General features: G+C 38.7%; 1 protein-coding gene across 1 annotated transcript; it reads right to left on the bottom strand.

Moving 5' to 3' along the window:
• Window positions 1–13,183: 13,183 nt before the first annotated feature.
• LOC129436835 (aerolysin-like protein) lies at window positions 13,184–14,730 on the bottom strand. Its single transcript, XM_055195101.2, has 2 exons — window positions 14,593–14,730; window positions 13,184–14,461 (listed from the first exon to the last, which is right to left on the bottom strand). Exon 2 carries the CDS (start codon window positions 14,442–14,444, stop codon window positions 13,503–13,505), a length of 942 nt encoding a protein of 313 aa, XP_055051076.2. The 5' UTR covers window positions 14,445–14,461; window positions 14,593–14,730; the 3' UTR covers window positions 13,184–13,502.
• Between the last annotated feature and the right edge of the window lie 9,671 nt (window positions 14,731–24,401).

Raw genomic sequence — 24,401 nt, 5'->3', positions numbered from 1 at the left:
GTCAGCTTTCGCTTGGCTGAACCTGAGCCAGACTTGCTCCCCCATGTGAGGGTGGAGTCTTCATTTCCCCAAGCTCAACTCCTGCCTCAGCAGAACGTCTGCTCCATGTGGACTTAAATAAATTTTGACCCTATGGTCTTCATAGCCACTTCCCAGCCTTAGAGGGGTGCTCGTGTTTTCAGTGCACAATTCATATCTGGTAAAATAATCTATGCATATGTACTTTTGTGTTGGTTTTATCTAGTAACAATCAGCAAGTTTCTGTTTTATAGGTTATAAGTCGCCAACCTTCAGTGCACTAGCTAGCTTAAATGTTAAACAAACATACAGCAATAGATGTGTGTGCCATCCTTTGAATAGTCTCTTAAAATAATTCAGCGTGCGGCCCCCCTTGTGTACCCAGGCCCCCAGTTTGAAAACCACTGGTCTAGGAAATATCCAAAACCTGGTTAAAATGTTTCCCATGAGAACAAAATACAAGAACTACACAGTTAGTTTACAATTAACTCCCGCAGAGTCAGTGACTGTACATATTCGGATAGTTCCGAACTTTCTTCTGCATCCATATTTAATATATATCTCCTAAAACATGCTAGCTTCCACTTGTATTGCTTGCATTGTGTCCGCACCTATTTTTGCCTCCAGCTAAGCTCCGCCCACTCTGAGAAATTGCAATGTTTACTAATTTAGGGGGGTTAACCTGTAAATGGTGCTTTATTGCATGTGGGGTTAGCTGAGACTGACAGCAGTATCAGTTAACTGATATGTCAGACAGCTGCTGTTAGCTGCTAAACTATTACTACTGAAACTACAACTGAAACTTAATAAAATAAAAAACTAAATAGAAATGTGTTTGCAAAATTAAAACTAAAACTAACAAAACCATTCATGAAACTAACTAAAACTAAACTTAAATTTAAAACAAAATTTAAAACGATATTAAAATAATTAACTAATTTAAAAAAGCAAAACTATAATAACCTTGGTGAGTAGTGAACACACGCACTGCAAGTTTTTAAAACAAACACAACCAGGGGTGCGTTTCCCGAAAACATCGTTAGCCAACTACTGTCGTAAGTTTCATCGTTACTTACAAAGTTCAACAATTTGGTGTTTTACGAAACCATAGTTCAAATGAACATTCGCAAGCTGCATCGCAAACTTGTGGTTTGAACGACAGCTCTTCACCTGTCGTAAGAAGCATCCTTCCTTGTTATTATAATATGTAGACTTACGTTGATCATGCTTTTGAAAAAATAAGAAGAAAAAAACATGTAGTACAGTCTATATCCATCATTCTAAATATATTACAATTTAATTTAATGTCTTTAGGTTTGTAAACAGAATTAAAGCGCTGCATTTGAAAATTGCGCATGTGCGCAGAACTATAGGCTTAAAGACCCTGGGGAATCCCTTGGAGGAGTGACGTAAGAGGGAACTTGCGCATGAATTAAATATCTTGAAAATAAACAACTTCTGATGCAATATATGTTTTTTTACAGCAGTAATCTGACATTAAATCAATTTGCACAGATTAATTAGTACTTCACCTCCCACATGACATTATCAACTATGTTGTGAAACCAGAATGTGCGACTAAGTTACTTTGCTTTCGGGAAACAGTCGTTACAAGGTAGTTTGTTTCTCCGACTATGCATCGTACTATGGTGGTTCAGCAGCGAGTTACGTCGTTGTTGGGGAAGCGCACCCCAGAGCAGTGGGCAGCTATCCCTAAGCCTGGGGAGCAATTAAGGTAAGTTTTCTTGCTCAAGGGCACCACAGTTGCAACCCGCCAGTCATAAGACTCAAACCGGCAACTCTCAGGTTACAAGCCTGACTATCTAACCACTAGGCTACAACTGCCCAATGTTAAATTAACATAGAAACGACACAACTCGTAAAATATGTATGAATTCCCGTCTAGCACCATTACTCTTATCGGTGACTGTAATTCTAAGAGCTAAAAACATGATCTGCTTGTTATTGCAAAATTAGACTCAATTTCCACAGCATAACCTGGATCTAAAAGATGACCAGATTAACCAGTTACAAGAACTCAGAATTGATAGCATTTTCCTCTTCTCTTTTGAATGACAGAATACATCGGCATAACTACTGGCTGACACCAATATATCCGTGCATTTCTACTTTGAAACATTTTACCCCCTGATTTTCTGTCTCTCTACGCCGTCCTGTCCAATTAAATGCACATAAAAATTCCACCAGCGTTATCTTTAAGATTTTTGTCCTTCAGAAATGTTATATGGTTTTATCTTCCACGCACACAGAGCTGCTGCATAGTGGGATGTTGAAACAAACACAGTAAATCCGAATTCCCGGTAATCTCCCAGCACATAATCAGAGCGTTTCAACAACAACCTCCTCACAAAGAGCCTCCTGTTCAATGTCTCAGCAGAAACCATTCAGCCAAAAATGTTCACCTTTATTCAAAAACTAAAAGTAAGAGAGAGAATTAAGAGGGTGTGTGTGCCCCACATGTAAAATAACAAATTTCTGTGAAATGTGTGATATGTAATGTAGGATGTGAACTACAAAACATGAACAGATTCTTTTATTGAGTATCTCTATTAAGTGACTCCCTGCCTATTTTGGAGTGCATTGGGGACAGGACAGCAGCAGGACATCTGATTTAGGGTGTTTATAGGGCTCGCTGTTTAATAGAATAAAATGCGTTTTCATACCTCTGGTTCAGCTAGGGAGCAACATACCGGCGGAAGGAGGAAAAAATTTTTTCCACCTTTCCCGTCAGAATAGAGACCCATTAGCATGTGTGTGGCTAATGACTTTTTTAAGTGTTTCTGAAACAAAGGGTCTGGCCTGGGTGGGGAGTTCACTCTGGAATGGGACAAAACTGCTTTCTTAGCTGTTACAGTGTGGCCCATCAACACAAAGAGATGGACTTTGAGGTCTTTCAGATGTGCAGGCGAGACACTTTTTATCTTGCTGTTGTTTGTTGAGCTTTCAGTGTGACAGAAAATGGGAGCTGCCTGTGTCAAGTGTGTGTTGCCTTTGTTTTAAGAAAAAAAGCTTTATATAAGAGCTAGATATACAGTAAAACATCTGTACACTTAATGTTTCATTTTCACATGACAGCATCCTTTCATAAGATTTAACATCACGAAAACACAAGATTTATGATTCAAATAATTTATTTATCCTCAAGAGGAAATTTGTTTTCACCATAGATGCACACACACATGATACAAACATACATAACAACATAAACATGTACACATATACATATACAGGGAGCATACCTGACATGTCAATGGCCAATTCCTATGCACTTAGAGCTCGTATAGATACAGGAATAAAACGTTTACTAAACTTGGCCTTTCTACACATCGGTACCCTAAACCTATGGCAAGAGGGCAGAGGAATAAAATATTTGTAAAGTGGATGTTTTGAATCATTTTTTGTGCCTTTCGTAACATGAATGTCGAGACACTCCAATAAATTTGAAACAGGGATGCCAATAATTTTACTTGCTAAATGAGTTTAAGAATTTAATCTATTTTATTTTTTATCAAAAAAGCACAAATGAAACCACAGTGTCAGGAGCGAAAGCAGATTGAACTACCTGGTAAAATAGGGTACACAATTCAATGAGATTGTGTTTTATACATTTACCGTTGTGTATGTGACTGTAAAATGTACTTTTTGGGCCATGATAACTGTAACTGTATAATGATGACCTCTAACCTTAAATTTAATGTACCGGTAAGCGCTATGTGTGAACAAAAAAATATAGATTACCAACATTTAGAACGGACGACGTCAGACCACGCCGACATCTTTGGGCCAATCATAATGTTTAATACAGATAACACCTTTACCCCTGCACTGTTTACGGACGTTTCCAAGCACACCTGGGGCCTTACGCAAAATTCCACGGCAAAGTCCATATTTATAAAAACTGTCTTTGACGTGGAAAAGTGCTTAGCACCACATCAGGGTCTGAGCAGACGAATGCACTTTGCTTGTCTGATTGCTGCAGGTTTTTGGAAATATAAGCCATTCTTGCTGCTCGAAATTGTGTTTAAACATTGACAAGTGTTCTTTTATATGTCTATAACATTAATTAGGCATTGTTTAAAGGCGGAGATCTGAAACTGCTCGGCTGCGCGCACAAGTTCAAGTCAATTTGCAATTTATAAATTTGAAAGGCGTACGCGCGTTTTCTGCGTGTACGTTCGGTTTTTTAAGACACGGGTTCCATTTAACGTCGCCTAATTAAATATTGTTTGGTTACGAGTAACTTTGCGTAAGCGCTTGCCACATATGTGAAAACAACAAAATATGGACCGTTATATGAAGTCATATCCCGCCATTGTTTACAAATACAACACTGAACTCGCCACACGTAACTCCCGCTTTCTCTCCGAGTTTACCGGTATCTTGATACTGATGTGTGAATGATATATTACTGGTAAAAAGATGGAACTTCACAGCACATTTTTGTATTTACTTGTAAATTCATTGTGATTTACCGAAATTACCACGTGAAAGAGGCTAATGAGTACCTTTGACGAAACCTGTAGCTCAGGTGCTAGAAGTGCAAAGGGTTGCGAGTTTGATTCTCAGGGATTATAAATAGTGATCAAATCTTAGTCTTTGATACACTGTAAGTTTTTTAATAAACTAAAAATTAAGAAAGCCCAGTTAAATCTGCCTGTGGGAGTTCTGGCTGAGCTCTGGTGCATCTGTTATACTTTACTAGGAACCCGTCTTACCTTCCACTTTCAAGAAAACCTGCATTAGCCCGGCTATAGAAAGGAGTCTGGGGGAAGCCCCGGTCCTAGCAGCATATTTGTCATGCTTTATCGTCATCTCTACATTATCTGGGCCTACTGTATTGAAACACGACTCAGTTTATTGCCAGCATCATGCTGATTTCTGCTTAGTTGTTCATCCAATGTGTGAGAGCTCTGGCTGAGCTCTGGTGCGTCTGCTGTACTTTACCAGGCATCCGTTTCACCACCCTATTTAAGCGAACCTCCATGAGTGTGGCTATGGAAACAAATCTATGGGAAGCCCCGATCCCAGGGGCTTTGGACAAGTGAATGCCTCTTTGCAGCATTGCTAGGTGAACCTCGCAATTACCAATTTCATCACATAGATTTTCTTTGCCTGTGTTTTTTTTCAACTCTGGAGATTAAACTCTGGAAGGGGAAACAAAAGCACTCTTGGAGAACCATTTCCATGGCCTGCTGAGTGATTTGTTATACTGTTCTTCTATCAAATCCCTACGGTATGAAATGATGGTTTTAGAACTGAGGTCAATGATGTTTAACTGATCTGGGGTACCACACTGTAAAAAATGATTGATGCAAAAAGTTGTACAAATGAGGAAATACATGTTGGCTCAACATAATGGTTGTGTCAAAAAAGAAAAACATGTTTGGTCAATGATTGCATGATTTCCATGACTGTACTACAAAATGTTCATCTAGAGAAAATAAATAATTGTGTTCACGGAACTTTTAACGTTGCACAAAAAATATTACGTTGGCTGAGCAAGAGGGACCAGCGTCAAACGTCTGAGCATGCGCAGAAGAGTTCTACCAGGCTGCGGGAATTTTCAAGCACGAGGCACGACGTTAAAGAGGTGAGCGTTTCAAAGTTAGCTCCGTCTTTGTGCTGCGGGGTAATTAGCAAATTTAGTTTAAGAATATATGTATTGTCTATCAACAAAGTTTCAACTAGCTATATTGTGAGCACATACAGTGATTAGCAGTGCTGGCAAATGACTAGCATTCCTTTCCGACTGGCATGTGGTTTTAATGTTGACCCAAACGGTTATCGCTACATTGCATGTTCTCGTTTAGTTTTTTTAATGGTCAATATTTTCAAATTCCGTTTGCATTTTGGCTTGTATGATATGTATGATAATCGACGGCTACAGCTAATCTTAGCAACTAAGTTAGCGCTTTTATTATCACAGAGTGACTGATCAGATAGGCTGGTGCTACATTGCATGTTCTCGTTTTAGTCTGACATGGCGTCATTTACTGTGTTTCACAGGACAATGAGGCACTGGGGCCACACACAAAGGCCATGAAAATGGGGATCCTGGAAGTTACTGAGAGTTCTACTAGCTCAGGACCATATCCCACAGTGGTCAATGTCGCTGTGGTACTGGAGAAGGAAGTTGTCATGGACAATCTGGGAGACTTCACAAATGCCTTCATGATGCTCTTTGGTCTGCTTCATGCTCTAAATATGGAGTACCCTAAGGAGTTAACGTACACATTCGAGGCAGTCCAGAAGATTATCTTAAACCTGGGAAATGAGTGCACAGCAAGGATACAGTCCTTCAAAACAAAGTTATTACAGGTGTAATGGCACTGACATGTTAATTGTCAGTTATTGAGGTATTTCCAGGTTTTAAAGGTTTCGTGCAAATGTTTGTTTTTGTTGAATGTTTGTAACTGTTCTGGAACTTGTCTGAAGTAAGACAATTTGGTAAATCATTTTTGACCCATTTTTACATTTTGCTTATGTGTTTGTTCAAAAACATTATAATTTGTGGGGAGCAGTGCTTACCTTGTCCACAGCCAATCTTTTTGATTACTTTCCCCCACGCAGTTTAAGTTTGTTTCAACGATATCTGACTTCATACTGATATATGATTTGTAAAGCAGTCATATGTTTCATTTTTAAAGGTTGTATCAGCGATTTCAGGCCCAAAAAAGGCCCAAACATAAATTATCACATTCATCTAATCTTTCCTAAAGCTAGCTGCCCACCCCATAAGCAGGCCGTCAAAAAAAAACACATCTCTGTAAGCAGCCCAGGCTCTAAGATCTGCACACAAAAACAATTTGATTCACCAAACACTCAAGACCAAAATAAATTGTTCCAACCAATCACGACAGGGGTGGGTGTTGTGAGGTTTTGCGCTCGTGCACGGCTGCACACGAAGTCGGAACTGAAGAAGCACTGAAGAAACCTCACAAGACCCACCCCCTGTCGGTGATTGGTTGGAACACTTTATTTTGGTTTATAGTGGTTGGTGAAACCAATTGTTTTTGTGTGCAAATCTCAGAGGCTAGACTGTCTACAGAGAGGCAGATTTTTTGACGGCCTGCTTATGGAACGGGCAGCTAGCGGATCTTAAGGAAAGATTGAATGTGATAATTTATATTTGGTCCTGAAATTGCTGATACAACCTTTAAAGCAGAGTTTTTTTCTAATAGAACTTGGAAAATGGTTACCATTGTAACCTGAAACTTTTATTTTTTTGTAATGTTACATTGCACTAAGTGTTCCTAACAGACTTATGTTCACAGTCAAAGCAGTTTTCATGTTTTACTGAGTTTTATTTTGTAAAACAGATATGTTTTAACTGTCAGATCTTACATGCCTAATAGGCAAGTTCATATATATTTACATAAAGAAATTATATTTTATCAGAGCTTGGTTACCATTGTAACCTGAAACCTTTATTTTTGTGTAATGTTACATTGCACCAGGGGCGTTGCACAAAATCTCGGGCTCTATGCATAGGCAGTCCTGGTGGGCCCCCATGCCCCACCCCCATAAATATTCCAGACTTTCAAGGGCCTTCTCTTCCTTTGGGGCCCTGGTAATCAGTACTGGTTTTACCCCCAGTCCGACGCCCCTGCATTGCACTAAAAAGAAAAAAGAATAAAGAAATTGTATTTTATCAGAGCATAGTGTGTAATTTATTTGACATGACAAATAGTTTTTTTGGCCAACAAGAATGAAAAATACACTTTGGCCAACATAAAATATTGAATTAATACATTTTATTTCAATTTGGCCCAACAAGCCATGTTTAGTCAACAGAGAATATTTAATTGACACAACCTTCTATTTTAATTTGGCCCAACAAGCCATGTTTAGTTAACAGAGAATATTTAATTGACACAACATTCTATTTTAATTTGGCCCAACAAGCCATGTTTAGTTAACAGAGAATATTTAATTGACACAACATTCTATGTTAATTTGGCCCAACAAACCATGTTTAGTCAACAGAGAATATTTAACTGACACAACATTCTATTTTAATTTGGCCCAACAAGCCATGTTTAGTCAACATAGAATATTTAATTGACACAACATTTTATTTTAAGTTCAGCCTACATGCTGGGGTAGTTGGCACAATACAAAAAAGTTAGTTTCCACAACTTAAATTGGGCCAACTAAAAATTTTAGATGCAACGGGTCACTAGAAATTTTTATGTTGGAGAGGCATATTTTTTTACATTGCATTAAATCAATTCAAAATCTCAAACTTTGTATTTATTCATGAGGTGGTAGAGGTGGAGAGCAGTTATGGCAAATGGAGCTATTTCATACTATGCGTAATATATGTAAAGTTGCCTCAATAGGTCCCAGCAAACACATTAATGTGAGGCCCACATGGTTTACACATGGGTTGCAGGAGAACATAGCGGGCTCAAAATGTACATCTGATCCCACATGTGATTCCTAGTCAGCTCATTAATGGGAAATGTATGCATTGGCCCAAGATGATACACATAAGGGACTCAATTTGTTTCATCAAATATACAAGTACAAACATAATTAATCAAATACAAATGTTTATTACATGGATATAGTGCACATACTGTTTTGTGTCTTTAAAGTTTGTCTATAAAATGCTGTTTGTTGTTGTTTTGACACTTCAATTAGTTAATTTAGGGGAAAAAAATAATAGACTTTGTGTAAAACCACACACCTAAGTAGGGTTGCCAACTATCTCGTATTAGCTGGGACGTCCCATATTTTGAGACTAATTTATTTGTCCTGTAAGGGACGTCTCATGTCCCGTTTTTTAAATGTTATGCTGATCAAACCAGTGACCAGTGAAAACGGCGCACCTTGCATTTGCAGGTGTTTAAAACCTGTTCTGTGTAATTGGCCCCTAAGAGGGTAAAATGCGATCTCATGTTTTCTTTTTTTATATAGTGGGTTATTAAGTATAAGATCTGCATTACAAAGCTTGGTCTTAATTCTGAAGAGATCGCTGAGACCTGTGTAATAAAACTCCTCAATCTGAAAAGCCCCAACACATTTCCAACTTTGCTTGGAAATTCTCATGCTTCTTATTCACAGACTGTAAGTGTGTTTTTATTAAGTTTTTGATGTTGACTCTAAAAAAAACTACATCTTACAGAATCTACGTAAAATTAAAATCACTGGGATAACGTTTTACCCTTTGTGCAGGAGTACAAGTTTTTTGTTTTAGACAAATATTAAAGGTAATGGTTAAATTAAACGACTGTGTTAAGTACTGTACCTGCTTTAAATAAAAAAAAACTGTTAATAAACCTACCATATGTGCCAAGGCATAAGAGTTTTAAATTAATATTTCATTAGAAAATGAAAACACACTGTATACACAAAACCATATGAACTGCTGTGGCACACCATCTTTTGTCCCATGTGGGGCCAATAGAGGGGCTGATATGTGGGGCCCACATTGGGTCTCCAACTTGGACCCAGTTAATTTTGACCTCAATTTCCATGGTGTTAGCCTTGATGGGCTAACACCCACAGTTCCTGCCTTCTGTCTTATGCACGTCAATTGTAGTTTTATTGTTTATTGGTCTTATTATCTTATTATGTGTATATATTGCTCTTGTGTTTTGGTTGTCTTTTGTCAGTCATTGTTGGATGTGGTGCTTGTGGTTTCTTGTGTTTGTTCTCATAGAGTGGATTATTTAATACCTTTTCTCTGTTTTGCTTTGTTTTGTCTTCTTGTAGGATTGAAATTGTATGAATTGTATTAACCCCCTTTCCGTCCTGTACCTTCTGCATTCCTGTGCTTACTTATAGTGAAAAAAGACTATTGGCAGAGCTGTTTATCCTGTACAGTGGGGGTTAAAGGTGGTCTTCTTTGGGCAGGTCTCCAAAAGCCCATCTAACACATTTAGCTGGGTTCCAGTTGGGGAGCATGCCCCCAACAAAGTACACACGTACTTTGTGCAGAAATCGATGTTGGATTGGTGAAGGATGCGATCGAGCTGGTTCCTCCAGCCAAGATGAGGTCAGGGTCTTACAACCCTTTTTTTTTTGTACCCAAGAAACGTGGCAGGTTGCGACGATCTTGGACCTGCGTACGCTGAACCATGCACTTTACAAAATGGCGTTCAAAACGTTGATGCCCAAACGCATATTTCCATGCATTTGTCCAAACAATTGGTTTGCATCCCTCGACATGAAGAATTCACATTGGTGGTGGTTGAGGAGATTCTCCCATTCATATGTAAAGCGCTTTGAGCACTGAGAAAAGAGCTATATAAATGTAACAAATTATTAAAATTATTATTATAATTCATACTTCACACATCGATTCTCGCTCACCACAGGCCGTTTCTCTGCTTTTCATTCGAGGGGCGAGCATACCAGTACAAAGTCCTCCCATTCAGTCTCTCTCACACCGTGTATTCACCAAAGTAGTGGAGGGGACATTAAAACCCCTGAGAGAGAAGGGTCTGGCTCACAGCTGGCTACGGGTTCTGCGTGAATATTCGTTTCCCCCCGTGAGCCTTATCGCACAGACTTGAAAAAGTGCAAAGTCAGGAAGGACGAGGAAAACATTCTATTAGTTGCGCCATATTGGACAACCAGGAGTTGGTTTGCAGAACTCTTGCTCCTCGTGACAGCCCCTCCCTGGATGATTCCCCTGAGGAAGGACCTTCTTTCTCAAGAAGGGGGCACATTATGGGGGTGATTCTAAGTGATTCAGGGGGTATCTAACACTATTGCTGCAGCACAAGCGCCATCTACGAGACTATGAGATTATGCTCTTAAATGGAATCTGTTCGTCATCTGGTATTCTTCCCAACGTGAAAACCCCCAATAATGCCCGATCAGTGTCGTGCTTTCTTATCTCCAGCACTGTTTGGAGAAAAGGGTTGCACTTTCTACTATTAAAGTCGATATCGCTGCGATATCTGACCACCACACACCTGTAAACGGCAGAACTGTGGGTCAGCAAGACCTGGTCAAGCAAGCAAAATCATTAATTTTAGTACTTTTCTTGTTATAAAACTATAAAAAAATATAAAAAAAATATACAACTCAGTAGCTTAGTGGTTAGAGTGTCAATTGCCCAATTGCTACAGGGATAGCTGCCCACTGCTCCGGGTGTTCACTATTCACTGGATGGGTTAAATACAGAATATGGTTTACCATACATTGGCAAATATGTCACTTTCACAAATTATATGTCATTTGTTGTTTTTTGGTCATGACTACTTTGACACTCTAAGGGTGGGTTGCACCAACCAGGATTAGGCATCAAAGCTTATTTAATAATTCCGTTGCACCAAACTTAAAACCTGTTTAAAAATAAAAAAAGTCATTTTGATCCAGGTTTAAATCTTACAGTAAATCTAGATCATCTTTAATCCTGTTGCTCCATTACTTTAAACTCTGTTTTAAATCTCAGTCAGGGATTAACTTTAAACTTGCATATGAGGAGGTTTAAATATGTTTTTTACAATTAAATGTCTGGCTAAATGATTAGAAACACATACCGCGAGCGTGGTGGCGTTATTCAAAGATGGGTTTATTATAACGTCTCAACAAAGTGAGTTTGGCGGCTCAAAAGATCTGTTAATTGTTTAAAAGATTGTCTAATGTTTTTATTTGAATCAGACCATTAGATTAGCCTACCGGTGTATGTAGGTGATTTATAATACAAAAATGACATTACCTTTGCTTGCATAAACTGTTTATTTCCTTTTTGAATGACAACGTCAACATTGTTGCTGTTTAATTACACCAGAAAATTCAACATGGCAGACAAAATAAATCACAGATGAAGGGTTTAATATAGTTGAAAGTTTTAATCTCAGATTTGTTAATCTGCGTTTAAATTTAAATGGTGCAACACAACTCGAATTAAAATTAAACTGAGATCAACAAACCCTAGATTAGCTCTAAACTCTGTTTAATTTAATCCTTGTTGGTGCAACCCACCCTAAATCTTAAAACTAAATAAAGTCACTGAGGCGGGGATTCCCAAGCAGAATCACATATGTTATTTTTTAGGTTTAGTTAGTGAAAAAGTTTTTGTAATATTTTTGTGTGATGTTCTGTACATAGTGGCTTTAAAATGTTATGAGGAATAATTTAATGAATGTTTATGCCTTTCATTTTAACTTAAAAAAAGATCAAAATGCATTGTCTGTTTTGTCTTTGTTCGTCGTTTGAAAGGCAGTTTTGGTCACTTTATCAGACAGTTGTATCCTTGTGTTGGTTTTGAAAGAAAAGTTACCCATTCGATGACAACCTGGTCTGGTCCCCCTCCCAACCCATATGCACAGTTGCACACACATAGATGTTTTGACTAATCAATACCGATTGTATAGTGTAAATCCTTAGTCGGGGAAACCCCTAGTTGTTTAGTATACTAAAGTATAGTATACTCATAGACTAATTGTCTATATCACTCTGTCTCCTCTGCACACACGCTGGTGTGTGGTGGGGTTCTGGCGCAATATGGCTGCCATTATATCATCTAGGTGGATGCTGCACATTGGTGCTGGTTGAGACGAATCCCCCTTTCATATGATTAAAAACAATACTAATTTGTAACATTTAAATAGCTTTTTTTCTGTAGCTCTTTAAAGTGCTGCAGAAAAGCGCTATTTAAATGTGACAAATTATTATTGTTATTTATTATTATTATTTGGCCTTTGACTCACCGTTTGATTATATTCGGCTTCGGCCAAGAATTTACCTTTCTGTGCATCCCTATCTGATATCAACATGCTGTGCAAAAGTAGAAATGAAATGGAGACATTCAGATGAAAATATTTGGAGTGATTAAATAGGTGTCTATTTCTGTAAAGATAAATTCTATTTTCTAAGCACCATAAGATTTGAAGCATTAAAAGTCAATGGGCACAAGTTTTACACTTTTTTACAAGGATTTCCAATATTAAAAGATATTTTTGTATTGTGTGTTTTCCTGTAAAAAAAATCTAAATATTTCTTGATTGATACAAGTTTCATGTATTAAATCTATGTAATTTTTGCTTTATTTAGGATGTAAAGATTTTGTCCTGTTTGTTATTCAGTTTATGGTTTCAGAGTTTATTGTGTTGGATTAAAATTTAGCTTTCAGTGGTACTAAAAAATAAAAGAGAAACTGAATCAGGCAACTGATGTTAAAAAAACTTTATTCATGTTAGGTTTTCATAATACACAGCTCATTAACAGTAAAGTGAGATATCAATAAACACAATTGATTTACATGTTTTTTTGCGTGATTAAATCACAACTTAAAGCAAAAGATGACAGGTGATTAATTTATAATTTCATCTTAAGCATTCTAGCAGAAAGTTAAAATAACACAGCCTTTTAAATTTGAACTTGAAAACATTCAAACATCAAATCAAACAGAATAAATGAATCTTTTAGAAACACTAAGAAATGACATGAAGAAAGATTGATTAATCAAATGAAGAAATGAATTTCTGTATGTAGTCTTCATATCACAGATCAGATTCTTTGGTGTTTACTCTTATTTTAGTGTAAGTGACTCCTCTGTATTTTCCTCTGGTTTCATATTTTAACACAGCACCATCTTCAGTCGTGATCTTCATTGTACCGGTGTAAGGAACATCAAAACTGCACCTGCCTATGGTGATATGGACATCCACTTTCTTCTTCGGAGGCACATCTATTTTGAACGATTCGGTTTGTGTTCTTTCATCCGACTGTTCTCTACTGTAAGTGTTTTCTGTTCCTACTGTATAACTGAATCCAGCAGAAACTTCTACAATCCCGGGAACCCCGGCATTCACCTGCATAGAGAATGCTGTAGTAACACTTTCTGTTGTAGACCATGAGGACGATTTGGTTATTTTCTTTGAGCTTTCAATGGTTTGCTCTTGATTGACGGAGGTTTCATTCTTATAGGTACTAGATTTGATTTCTTCCAGTGCGACATACGGTGTCATCTGGGAAAGAGTGGGATACTTGACATCGGTGAGAACTACTGATTGTATTTTATTGAGAAACAAAAAACCCATGTGGTCGATGTCCCATCCGCATCTTCCCACAATGCCCAGACAAAATCCAGAGCCGACATTAATAGGATATTCTGTCTTCAATCCCCAGCTTGTCATTGACACAAAGAATTTTCCTCCACGGTTGGTTTTGAATTTGATGGCTCCGAGACGCGTTCCTGCTCCGTTTCCCCACAGAGACAATGATGTGATGAGCTCACCGGGCTGAAACACATACTCTTCATACGATCCCTCCGGTCTACCAAAGGTTGCATCACTGCCGTCTGTAAGCCAGGCCCTGACCGCCTTCACCTGTGATCCTCCAACCCAAACCCAGATCCTCTCTAAACTAGCACCATTACTCTCACCGGTGAAGGAAAACTCATGACCTCCATTACCACCGATTAAACACAGAGTTGTTGACATTTTGAAAGCGAAAAGATCTGAGAAATATAATCACAAATTAACATCAGAAATGGCCAAGAAATTCAATGATAAAGAGAAATGCAATTTTAATGCACAATAAAAACGAAATAACATTAAACCAGAAATATAGCCCATTAAGTTCACTTACTTGAATGAGTGTAGTCTGATAAACTTCAGGTGAAGATCATCTGATGATTTCTGTTTGATGTGACAGCTATTTATATACAAAGTCCACAAGTCACTTACAATAAACCACTTGTTCACTTCAGATACACCTCTCACTCTCTCTCTCTCTTTTTAATGACTCCAGCTGGTCTTTCTCCATCATGGAGGCTTTTTTACAAGGGTCCCCTACCCAAGCGATCAGGAGACCTACAGTGGAGGGTATTGCATATACTGCCCACCAATACCCATGTGTTTAAATTCAACATGAATGTTTTACCAAATTGACCTGAAACTGTCTTTCATGCGTTTTCTGAGTGCCCCAGATTGATTCCACTGTTTTCAGCTGTAGGAAAAATACTTGATGTTTTGGGGTTTGTCTTTGATATAAGTCTGTTTATTTTTGGCCCCAGATACTCAAGGGCGCTTAAACACCAATGTACTTTAGCCAATTTCCTAACTGGACAAGCAAAGCTGGCCATTTGGAAATCTGACAAACTAGCGGCTGAGGGGAATAATGTGAACCTTCTTGAGTTATCCACCGCATTGGTTGAATCCAGAGTAAAAGTAGAGCACAGGTTTTTCCAACTGACTGATAACCTGTTTCCAACTGAAAGATATACTGTTTAATTGGTAATATTTGTTAGTCTTTGAAATTGCCTACACATTTTATGTGTATACGGAGATATGTATATGTGTGATTATGTATGGGTGGATGCATTATGAATTGAGTTTTATATTATGAGGTGATTGAGTGCAAGTAAATTATGTTCTTAACTTAACGATTTAATAAATTGTGTTAAAAGTCTCTCTCTCTCCCACGCTCTCTCTCTCTCTCTCCCAACCATTTAACAACTACTATATCGCTGCACCTGAACATCATACATCAAAGAGTCATGGGGAGTGTATGTTTCATTCGTGGCTTAGAGTATAATCATTGGTAAATGCAAATTCACCCCAATCAAACAGAGTACCCTGGCACCCTGGCAATAGGGGTGGTGATGGTGCAGTGGATGTGAGAGACCCCGGTTCCAATCCACTGTGACGCACCATTGTGTCCCCGAGCTTAACACTTAACCCCTAGTTGCTCCAGAGGCGTGTGACCTCTGACATATAGCAATTATAAGTTGCTTTGGATAAAATCGTCAGCTAAATGCATAAGTAAGTTTAGCAACTCTTTTGACTATGCTTCAGAACATAGAGAGATGTGGGTAGCATGACATTGTGAGCATTACCTAAGTTTAGGCCATTTGTGCCATTGTTGGGCTTGAAATTCTTAAAGCTGTATGTCTATTTATCCACCTTATTCTTGAGCTAAATGTGGCACCACCATCTTTGAGCTCATATGGCTAAAACTTTCAGTGATGGTAGTCTACAGTCTACAACTACAGCTAATGGTAGTCCTATTGCGAGGGATACGAGTCTGCCATTTTGACTGGCATTTTAATGCTTATTATGAAATCCAATAAGATCTGCATAACTTGTGCAGTTAGAGGTTGCCACAAATGTAATTAATCTCTACAAAATATTTATTTTAATCATAATACACACACAAGAACTGAATGTGTATGTGGCACACATGCATCTATTAAAGGGATAGTTCACTTTAAAATGAAAAGTCATCATTTACTCACCCTCATGTTGTTTTAAACCTTTATGAATTTATTTTTCTGATGAACACAAAAGAAGATATTTTGAGAAATGTTGGTAAACACACAGCAGTAAGTGACCATTGACTTCCATAGTAGGAATTAAATATTTTGTAAGTATTGTGATAAATGACGGTAAGCACACAGTTGGCAGAAAATCAATGTTAAAATTTGGTACAGTAGCCTTTGTTTGCAATTACAGAGGTCAAACGTTCCCTGTACTTTTTCAATTCAATACAATTAAATTCAATTTTATTTATATAGCGCTTTTCACAAGTGTTAATTGTTGCAAAGCAGCTTTACATGAGAAGATGTAGAGGAGAACACAGAAAATCAATAGATAATATAAGAAGTAGAGAAAGCGGTTAAACCGTACAAGCGAGCATATTAATAAAGTAACGTATACTGCAAAGTGCTAAATTAAGCCAAAGTTGGCTGACTCTCCCTGGGATTAAAAACCCTCTAGGAAAAAAAACCCAATGGGAAAAAGTCCTAGAAGGACAAAAACCCTTGGGAGGAATTAATATATATTTATATATATATATATATATATATAGAAACGGTAGGGATAGGAGGCGGGTAAGCGAATTAAACTGGTTTAGCCGGTGGTCGTTGGTCGGGCATCGGCTGGTCATCACGTTGAAGGACAGCCAGTGGATCAGTGATGCAATGATCTTCACAGCAACCGGAACTGGGTCTGTTTGTCTCATGGTCCTCGTGGTTGAGGACGAGACAGGGAGAGAAAAACAGAATTCTATTAGCGTAGGGGCCGTTCGCATGCAATGCAGGTGTCAAACATTATAGTGGTTCAAGTCGGCTCGGTTCCAGACAGGCTAACTATTGCGGCATAAGTATATTACCCATATGAGGTATGTGAGTGCTTTGTTCTGGACAAACTAACTACTGCGGGAAATGTACATTTACTGGACATTTTATGTGAATGCTTTGTTAAAGAAGAATGTCTTAAGTTTAGATTTAAATTGATCGACTGTGTCTGATACTCGAACATTGTTTGGTAAATCATTCCAGAGCTTAGGGGCTAAGTAGGAAAAGGATCTACCACCTTTAGACACTTTTGATATTCTAGGGATAATTAAGTGACCAGAATTTTGTGAGCGCAGTTTACGTGATGGATTGTATTCTGATAGTAGTTCTTTAATATACGAAGGCGCTAGGCCATTTAAGGCTTTGTAGGTGATTAGTAATATTTTAAATTGTATACGATATTTAACTGGTAGCCAGTGTAAAGATGCCAGAATTGGACTGATGTGGTCATACTTTTTAGATCGAGTAAGCACTCTTGCGGCGGCGTTTTGAACCAGCTGTAGCTTGTTTACCTGATTTGCATGGCATCCCCCGAGTAACGAGTTACAATAGTCTATTCTAGAGGTCATAAAAGCATGTATAAGCTTTTCTGCGTCTGATGCAGACAGCATATGGCGTATTTTTGAGATATTTCTAAGATGGAAGAATGCTGTGCGGCAGATGTTGGCGATATGACTATCAAAAGATAGATTGCTGTCGAACATTACGCCTAAATTCTTAACCGTGGAAGATGGCACCACCGTGCAGCCATCTATGGGCAACTTGTAATCTGACATATTATGTTTGTAGCGATTCGGTTCAATAATAAGTATCTCTGTTTTATTGGAGTTTAGCATAAGAAAGTTTTGTGCCATCCAGTCCCTAATATCACTAATGCAGTCTGTTAGCTTAGAAAACTGGTGGGTTTCGCTAGGATGCGACGAGATGTAAAGCTGGGTATCATCCGCATAGCAGTGAAAACTTATGTTATGTTTCCTGATAATGTCTCCTAGAGGTAACATATATAACGAGAATAGGATAGGGCCTAGAACTGATCCCTGAGGTATACCGTATTTAACGGGGGAGTGATATGACTCTTCCTCATTTACATAAACAAAGTGATATCGATTGGTTAGATACGATCTGAACCAGGCTAACGCCTGACCACTGATGCCAACATAGTTTTCTAGTCTATTGAGTAAGATTGTGTGATCTATTGTGTCAAAGGCTGCACTAAGGTCTAGTAATATAAGGATTGAGATTTCACCACGATCGGATGTTAATAGGAGGTCATTTGTAACTCTAAGCAGCGCTGTCTCTGTGCTATGGTGGGGCCTGAATCCTGATTGGAACTTTTCATATGTATTATTATTTTCTACGAATGTGCGTAGCTGGCTTGCCACTACTTTTTCTAATATTTTAGAAAGAAAAGGTAGATTTGAGATTGGTCTAAAGTTATTAAGATCTCCCTGGTCAAGGTTTTGCTTTTTAATGAGCGGTCTAATAACTGCTAGTTTGAAAGCTGTTGGAACGTATCCTAATTCTAGAGATGAGTTAAAGATATTAAGTACAGTGTCTGACACTACATGAAATACCTCTTTTAGTAATTTTGTGGGAACGGGGTCTAGTATACAGGACGATGATTTGGATGACGTTACTAGTTTAGAGAGCTCTTCTATTGTAGTAGGATTAAATGACTCAAGATGTTCGTTTGGTAATCTAGTGGAAAATGTACTATTGGGTAGAGTGATGGCTGCTTGCATAGTTTCTATGTTTTCCCTAATAAACATAATTTTGTTAGTAAAGAAGTTCATGAAGTCGTCACTATTGTGTTGGAGTTTACTATTGGTTTCTGTTTGTTCTTTGTTTCTAGTCAGTTTCGCAACTGTGCTAAATAGAAAACGAGGGTTGTTATGATTTTCTTTAATAAGCGTACTGAGATAGGTAGATCTGGCAGTTTTAATGGCCTGTCTGTAGTGTTGAACACTCTCTTTCCATGCTGAACGCCATACCTCTAACTTTGTGCTTCGGTAATTTCTTTCCATTTTTCTAGCTACTTTTTTAAGGGCTGCAGTATGATGGTCATACCATGGAGCTGGCGGTTTTTCTTTGATTCTCTTTTTTCGAATGGGAGCAACGGCATCCAACGTGCTAGAGCAGACGTTGTTCAGGTTTTCTATTATAATATCTAGATCTTCACGATTATCTGCTACATGTTTCATTTGAGACAGGTCTGGAAGAGTGCTAATAAAGCTATCTTTAGTGGTGGAAATTATTGTTCTGGCTAATCTGTAGCATGTTGTAGACTGAGCGGTCCTATCTAGAAGTATTGTACATGACACAAGGCAATGGTCTGAAACGGCATCGCTCTGGGGTGATATTTCGATGTCATTAATATTGAGTCCGAGTGACAGAATTAAGTCTAGTGTGTGATTACGAGTATGCGTGGGCCCTGACACGTTTTGTTTAATGCCGAGAGAATTTAGAACATCCATAAACGCACGTCCTAATGCATCTTTTGGATTATCCACATGGATATTAAAATCACCAACGATAAGAGCTTTATCTACAGTGACTGTAAGCTCAGATAGGAAGTCTGCTATTTCTTTAAGAAAATCTGTGTGGTGGCCTGGAGGCCTATATATTGTAGCTAAAATGAACGAAAGTCGTTTGTTGTTGCGATCAGTTATTTCCATATTTAACAGTATTATTTCAAACGATTAAATTTTAGGTTGGATTTATGGTTTACTTTAAATATTTTATTGTATATTGTAGCTACACCACCCCCTCTCCCTATTAGACGAGGAACATGTTTATAATAATAGTCTTGTGGGGTGGATTCGTTTAAACTGGTGTAATCGTCTGCTTTAAGCCAGGTTTCTGTTAAACAGAGTGCATCTAAGTTTTGGTCAGTAATTATTTCATTGATAATTGGTTCTTTGTTGGTAAGTGATCTAATGTTAAGAAGGCCGAATTTTAACATTTGAGTTTCATCTGTTAATGTATTATGTTCTAGTTTTATGTTAATAAGATTTGTGCGAGACGAGGTAAACGGTGCTCTGTATTTATTTGTTCGAGGAACAGACACAGTCGAGATGTGTTGGTACTCTGTTAAAAAAGGCTCTATGTGCTGGGATATATGTGATCTTGACATGTCAAGGCAGCTAACAGACTGATGGGTAAGCCGATCTGTCTGTTTCCTGACCTGGGCCCTGGATAGTCAGACAATATCAAAAGTAAGACTATTGGTCAGATTTCTAGAGAGTATAGCACTTCCTTCCGGAGACGGATGGAGGCCATCTCTCTTTAGCAGGTCAGGTCTTCCCCGGAAATGCTTCCAATTGTCTATAAACCCTACGTTATGCTGAGGGCACCACTTTGACATCCAGCCATGAAGAGACACTAATCTACTGTAAGTTTCATCCCCCCGGTAGGCGGGGAGGGGACCAGAGCAAATTACATTGTCTGACATTGTTTTTGCAATTTCACACACCTCTTTAATAGTATCTTTGGTGATCTCCGACTGGCGGAGTCTGGTGTCATTCGTGCCGGCGTGAATAACAATCTTAGAAAACTTACGTTTAGCATTAGCCAGCACTTTAAGTTTGGATCTAATGTCAGACGCTCTGGCTCCCGGTATACAATCGACTATGGTGGCTGGTGCCTCAATGCCAACGTTCCTGAGTATAGAATCTCCAATAACCAGGGCACCTTTAACAGATGTCTCAGCCGGTGTATTGCTGAGTGGAGAAAATCTGTTTGATATTAAAACAGGAACGTGATTTGGATGCCGAATGCGACTAGGCCGCCTGACAGTCACCCAGTTAGTCAGCCGCCTTGACTCTGAAGTCGGAACCGAGCCATGTGTATTACGTTTAACACTAGGCGCACCCGAAACAGTGTTTGTAACATTAACATTAGCGGTCTTACTGTCCTCAACTAGCGTTCGGATGCGCGCTTCTAGTTCTGCAACCTTCTCCGTCAGCCTTACTACTTCAATACACTTAGCACATGTAAACCCCTCTATGCTGACGGAAGAAGCTAAACTGTACATGTGGCAAGTAGTGCAGGTTACAATGACAAGCGGAGTCTTACCGTTTTCATGCTGGGCGATGGCGTCTCCGTTCGCCAGACAGCAGTCCGTGAAGCTGCATCGAGATGGGTGCTCGCTCGTTGCGTGCCTCGGTCGTCTCCGGGTGCCTGGAGCCAGGGTGATGTGAGGCATGCTGTACCGCCTGGTGCTAATGCCGGGACACAACTCCTCCACAGCTTCCCGCTCTGGTGAGGAAAGGTCTGAAAAACATACATCGGATGAGTCCGCCATTAGATCGAAAAAGGCAGATTTACAGTAAACAGACAGTGAGCAAGTGCTAACTTCAACCGGCACGTTTGTTTATGCTAGTGCGCTATATGCAAGCACTAGGTGTTTACTAGTGATAGATCGTTTTACTTATTAATACTGTTCAAAAATCGTCACGGTAAAGTATTCCTAAGATAAACTAGTACGTTATATTATATAGATAGGAACGAGATAGTAAGAAAATAGGATTTAGATTATGAACTCGACGGAGCTCCAATGCACGGAGCAGCGTTTCCTTGTTTGCTAATGCTCAGTCATCTTTGGCTTCTTCCATTTTCTAATGATTGCTCCAACAGTGGACCTTTTTTCACCAAGCTGCTTGACACTTTCCCCGCAGCCCTTTCTAGCCTTGTTGAGATGTACAATTTTGTCTCTAGTGTCTTTGGACAGCTCTTTGGTCTTGGTCATGTTAGTAGTTAGATTCTTACTGATTGTATGGGGTGGACAGATCTATGTGGGAGAACTTGCAAAATTGCAGGGTGTTAAAATACTTATTTTCCTCACTGTAAGTCTATAATATAAAACACTAGAGAGCATCCATTGGACACTACCTTAAAACATTGAAAACACAATGTCCAGGACATCTACTTACTGAAAAATACATGTTTATTGCATATAACACCATACTTGATAAATAAGTAAGAGAGTAAGTAAAGAGAGAGAATATAGTAAGAGAAGTAGAGAGAGAGAATATAGAGGGTGAGAATCAATGAACAATGTTTTGTGCACCTCACATGTAAAATAACAAAGTTCAATGTGAAAATATGTAATGTAGGCTGTGGACTACAAAACATGAACAGATTATTTAATTGGGTATCTCTATTAAGTGACTCCCTGACTATTTTGGAGTGCATTGAGGACAGGACAGCAGCAGGACCTCTGATAAAATGTAGGGCGTTTATAGGGCTCGCTGTTCAATAGAATAAAAAGCATTTTCATACCTCTGGTTCGGCTAGGGAGCAACATACCGGCAGAAGGAGGAGAAAAATGTTCCACCTTTCCCATCAGAATGGAGACCCATTAGCATGTGTGGGGCGAATGACTGTCTTTAGTGTATCTGAAACAAAGGGTCTGGCCTGGGTGGGGAGTTCACTCTGGATTGGGACAAAACTGCTTTCTTAGCTGTTACGGTGTGGCCCATCAACACAAAGAGTTGGACTTTGAGGTAACTCAGATGTGTGGGTGAGACACTTTTCATAATGTTGTTGTTTGTTGAGCTTTCAATAAAACAGAAATTGGGAGCTGCCTGTGTCAAGTGTGTGCTTCAAGCCTTTGTTTTCAGAGTGTTATGAAAAGCTTTATCTAAGAGCTTGATATAAACTAAAACATCTGTATTCTTCAACATGATCTAGTGAAACAAATCTGCCTCATTTTAACATGGCATCACCTTTTCATATGAATTCATACAATGTTAATAGTACTAAAACATTATTATCTGAAAAAGCACAAATGAAACCACAAAGGCCATGAGCGAAAGCTGAACTAATGGTTTGGTTTAAACTTGAGTATGACAAGCATGGAGACTGTATGATGATGACACCTAGGTTTGGACGGCTGCGCAACTTCATTAGCATGCGCTAGTGGTAAACTAATACTGGTCATGACAGCAAACACACTGTTCGTTGATCATGCTAAATTTCTGACACCGTCAGATAACTATCGTAGGACATAGGACTACTGAGTAGGAGCCACAAACACAGAAATGGTTATAAATGTTTGACGATGTTAATCTTTCGTCTGGGACAACAAAAAGTGTGCCGTGTATCCCAGGCTTTAGGTAAGAGCACTCCAGTTACGAATGACCTGCACTTTGTTGTTAATGCCATCTTTTTAATCACAGCCATCTAGACAATGACACTATAAGAGGTTTTTTTTTTGGATGCTTGTAGACCAGTGGCTCAATTAACAGTTTTAAGGGGGGTATGCAAAACAGAATTTTGGGCCCCTATATATAACAATATTATTGTTAAAGGAATTTAATAATTTGATATTTCATAATATATTACAATATAAATGATAATGCACACATACAAATGTTACACAATGATATCACTCACCTTTTTAAATTTTCTAATAAAACATCTCTATAAAAAGACTGTATAAAAGCTGTATAAAATCAGAGAAATATAACATATCAACCGACTTAATACCACAATGAGCTTCAAAACACATTTTAACTTATGCAGTTTGTAGACAAACAATCATTGTCTTTTTATTTAGGAGTAAACACTCTCTCAAAGTAAAGAGTGGGGGGGCTAGAAAGTAATATTCAGTTGGTTGTCATATAGAATTTCACCGCTAGATGGGAGTTCAATTCCAATTCTCATTACCTTTCAGAGCCATAACATAGTGTCACAGGAGAGAAACGTCTCAGTCATTCGAAGTACTTACTTTGTGATTACCTTCAGAGCCATCACGTAGTAGCACAGCCCCTAAGGAGAGAAACGTCTCAGTCATTCAAAGTACTTACTTTGTGATTACCTTCAGAGCCATCATGTAATAGCACAGCCCCTAAGGAGAGAAACGTCTCAGTTATTCGAAGTACTTACTTTGTGATTACCTTCAGAGCCATCACGTAGTGTCACAGCCCCTAAGGAGAGAAACGTCTCAGTCATTCAAAGTACTTACTTTGTGATTACCTTCAGAGCCATCACGTAGTAGCACAACCCCTAAGGAAAGAAATGTCTCAGTCATCCGAAAAACTTACCGTGAGATTACCTTGCAGAGCCATCACGTGGTGTCACAGCCCCTAAGGAGAGAAACGTCTCAGTTATTCAAAATACTTACCGTGAGATTACCTTGCAGAGCCATCACGTACTGTCACAGCCCCTAAGGAGAGAAACGTCTCAGTCATTCGAAGTACTTACTTTGTGATTACCTTCAGAGCCATCACGTAGTGTCACAGCCCCTAAGGAAAGAAACATCTCAGTCATCCGAAATACTTACCGTGATATTACCTTGCAGAGCCATCACGTACTGTCA

Source organism: Misgurnus anguillicaudatus, chromosome 19 (genome assembly GCF_027580225.2).
Source record: "Misgurnus anguillicaudatus chromosome 19, ASM2758022v2, whole genome shotgun sequence".
Lineage (NCBI taxonomy): Eukaryota > Metazoa > Chordata > Actinopteri > Cypriniformes > Cobitidae > Misgurnus > Misgurnus anguillicaudatus.
The sequence above is the reverse complement of the archived record's forward strand: the minus strand, read 5'-3'. Positions and strand labels throughout refer to the sequence as shown.

Excerpts from the sequence above, each read along its gene's own strand:
- LOC129436835 (XM_055195101.2), bottom strand. The coding sequence starts at position 14,444 with ATGTCAACAACTCTGTGTTTAATCGGTGGTAATGGAGGTCATGAGTTT.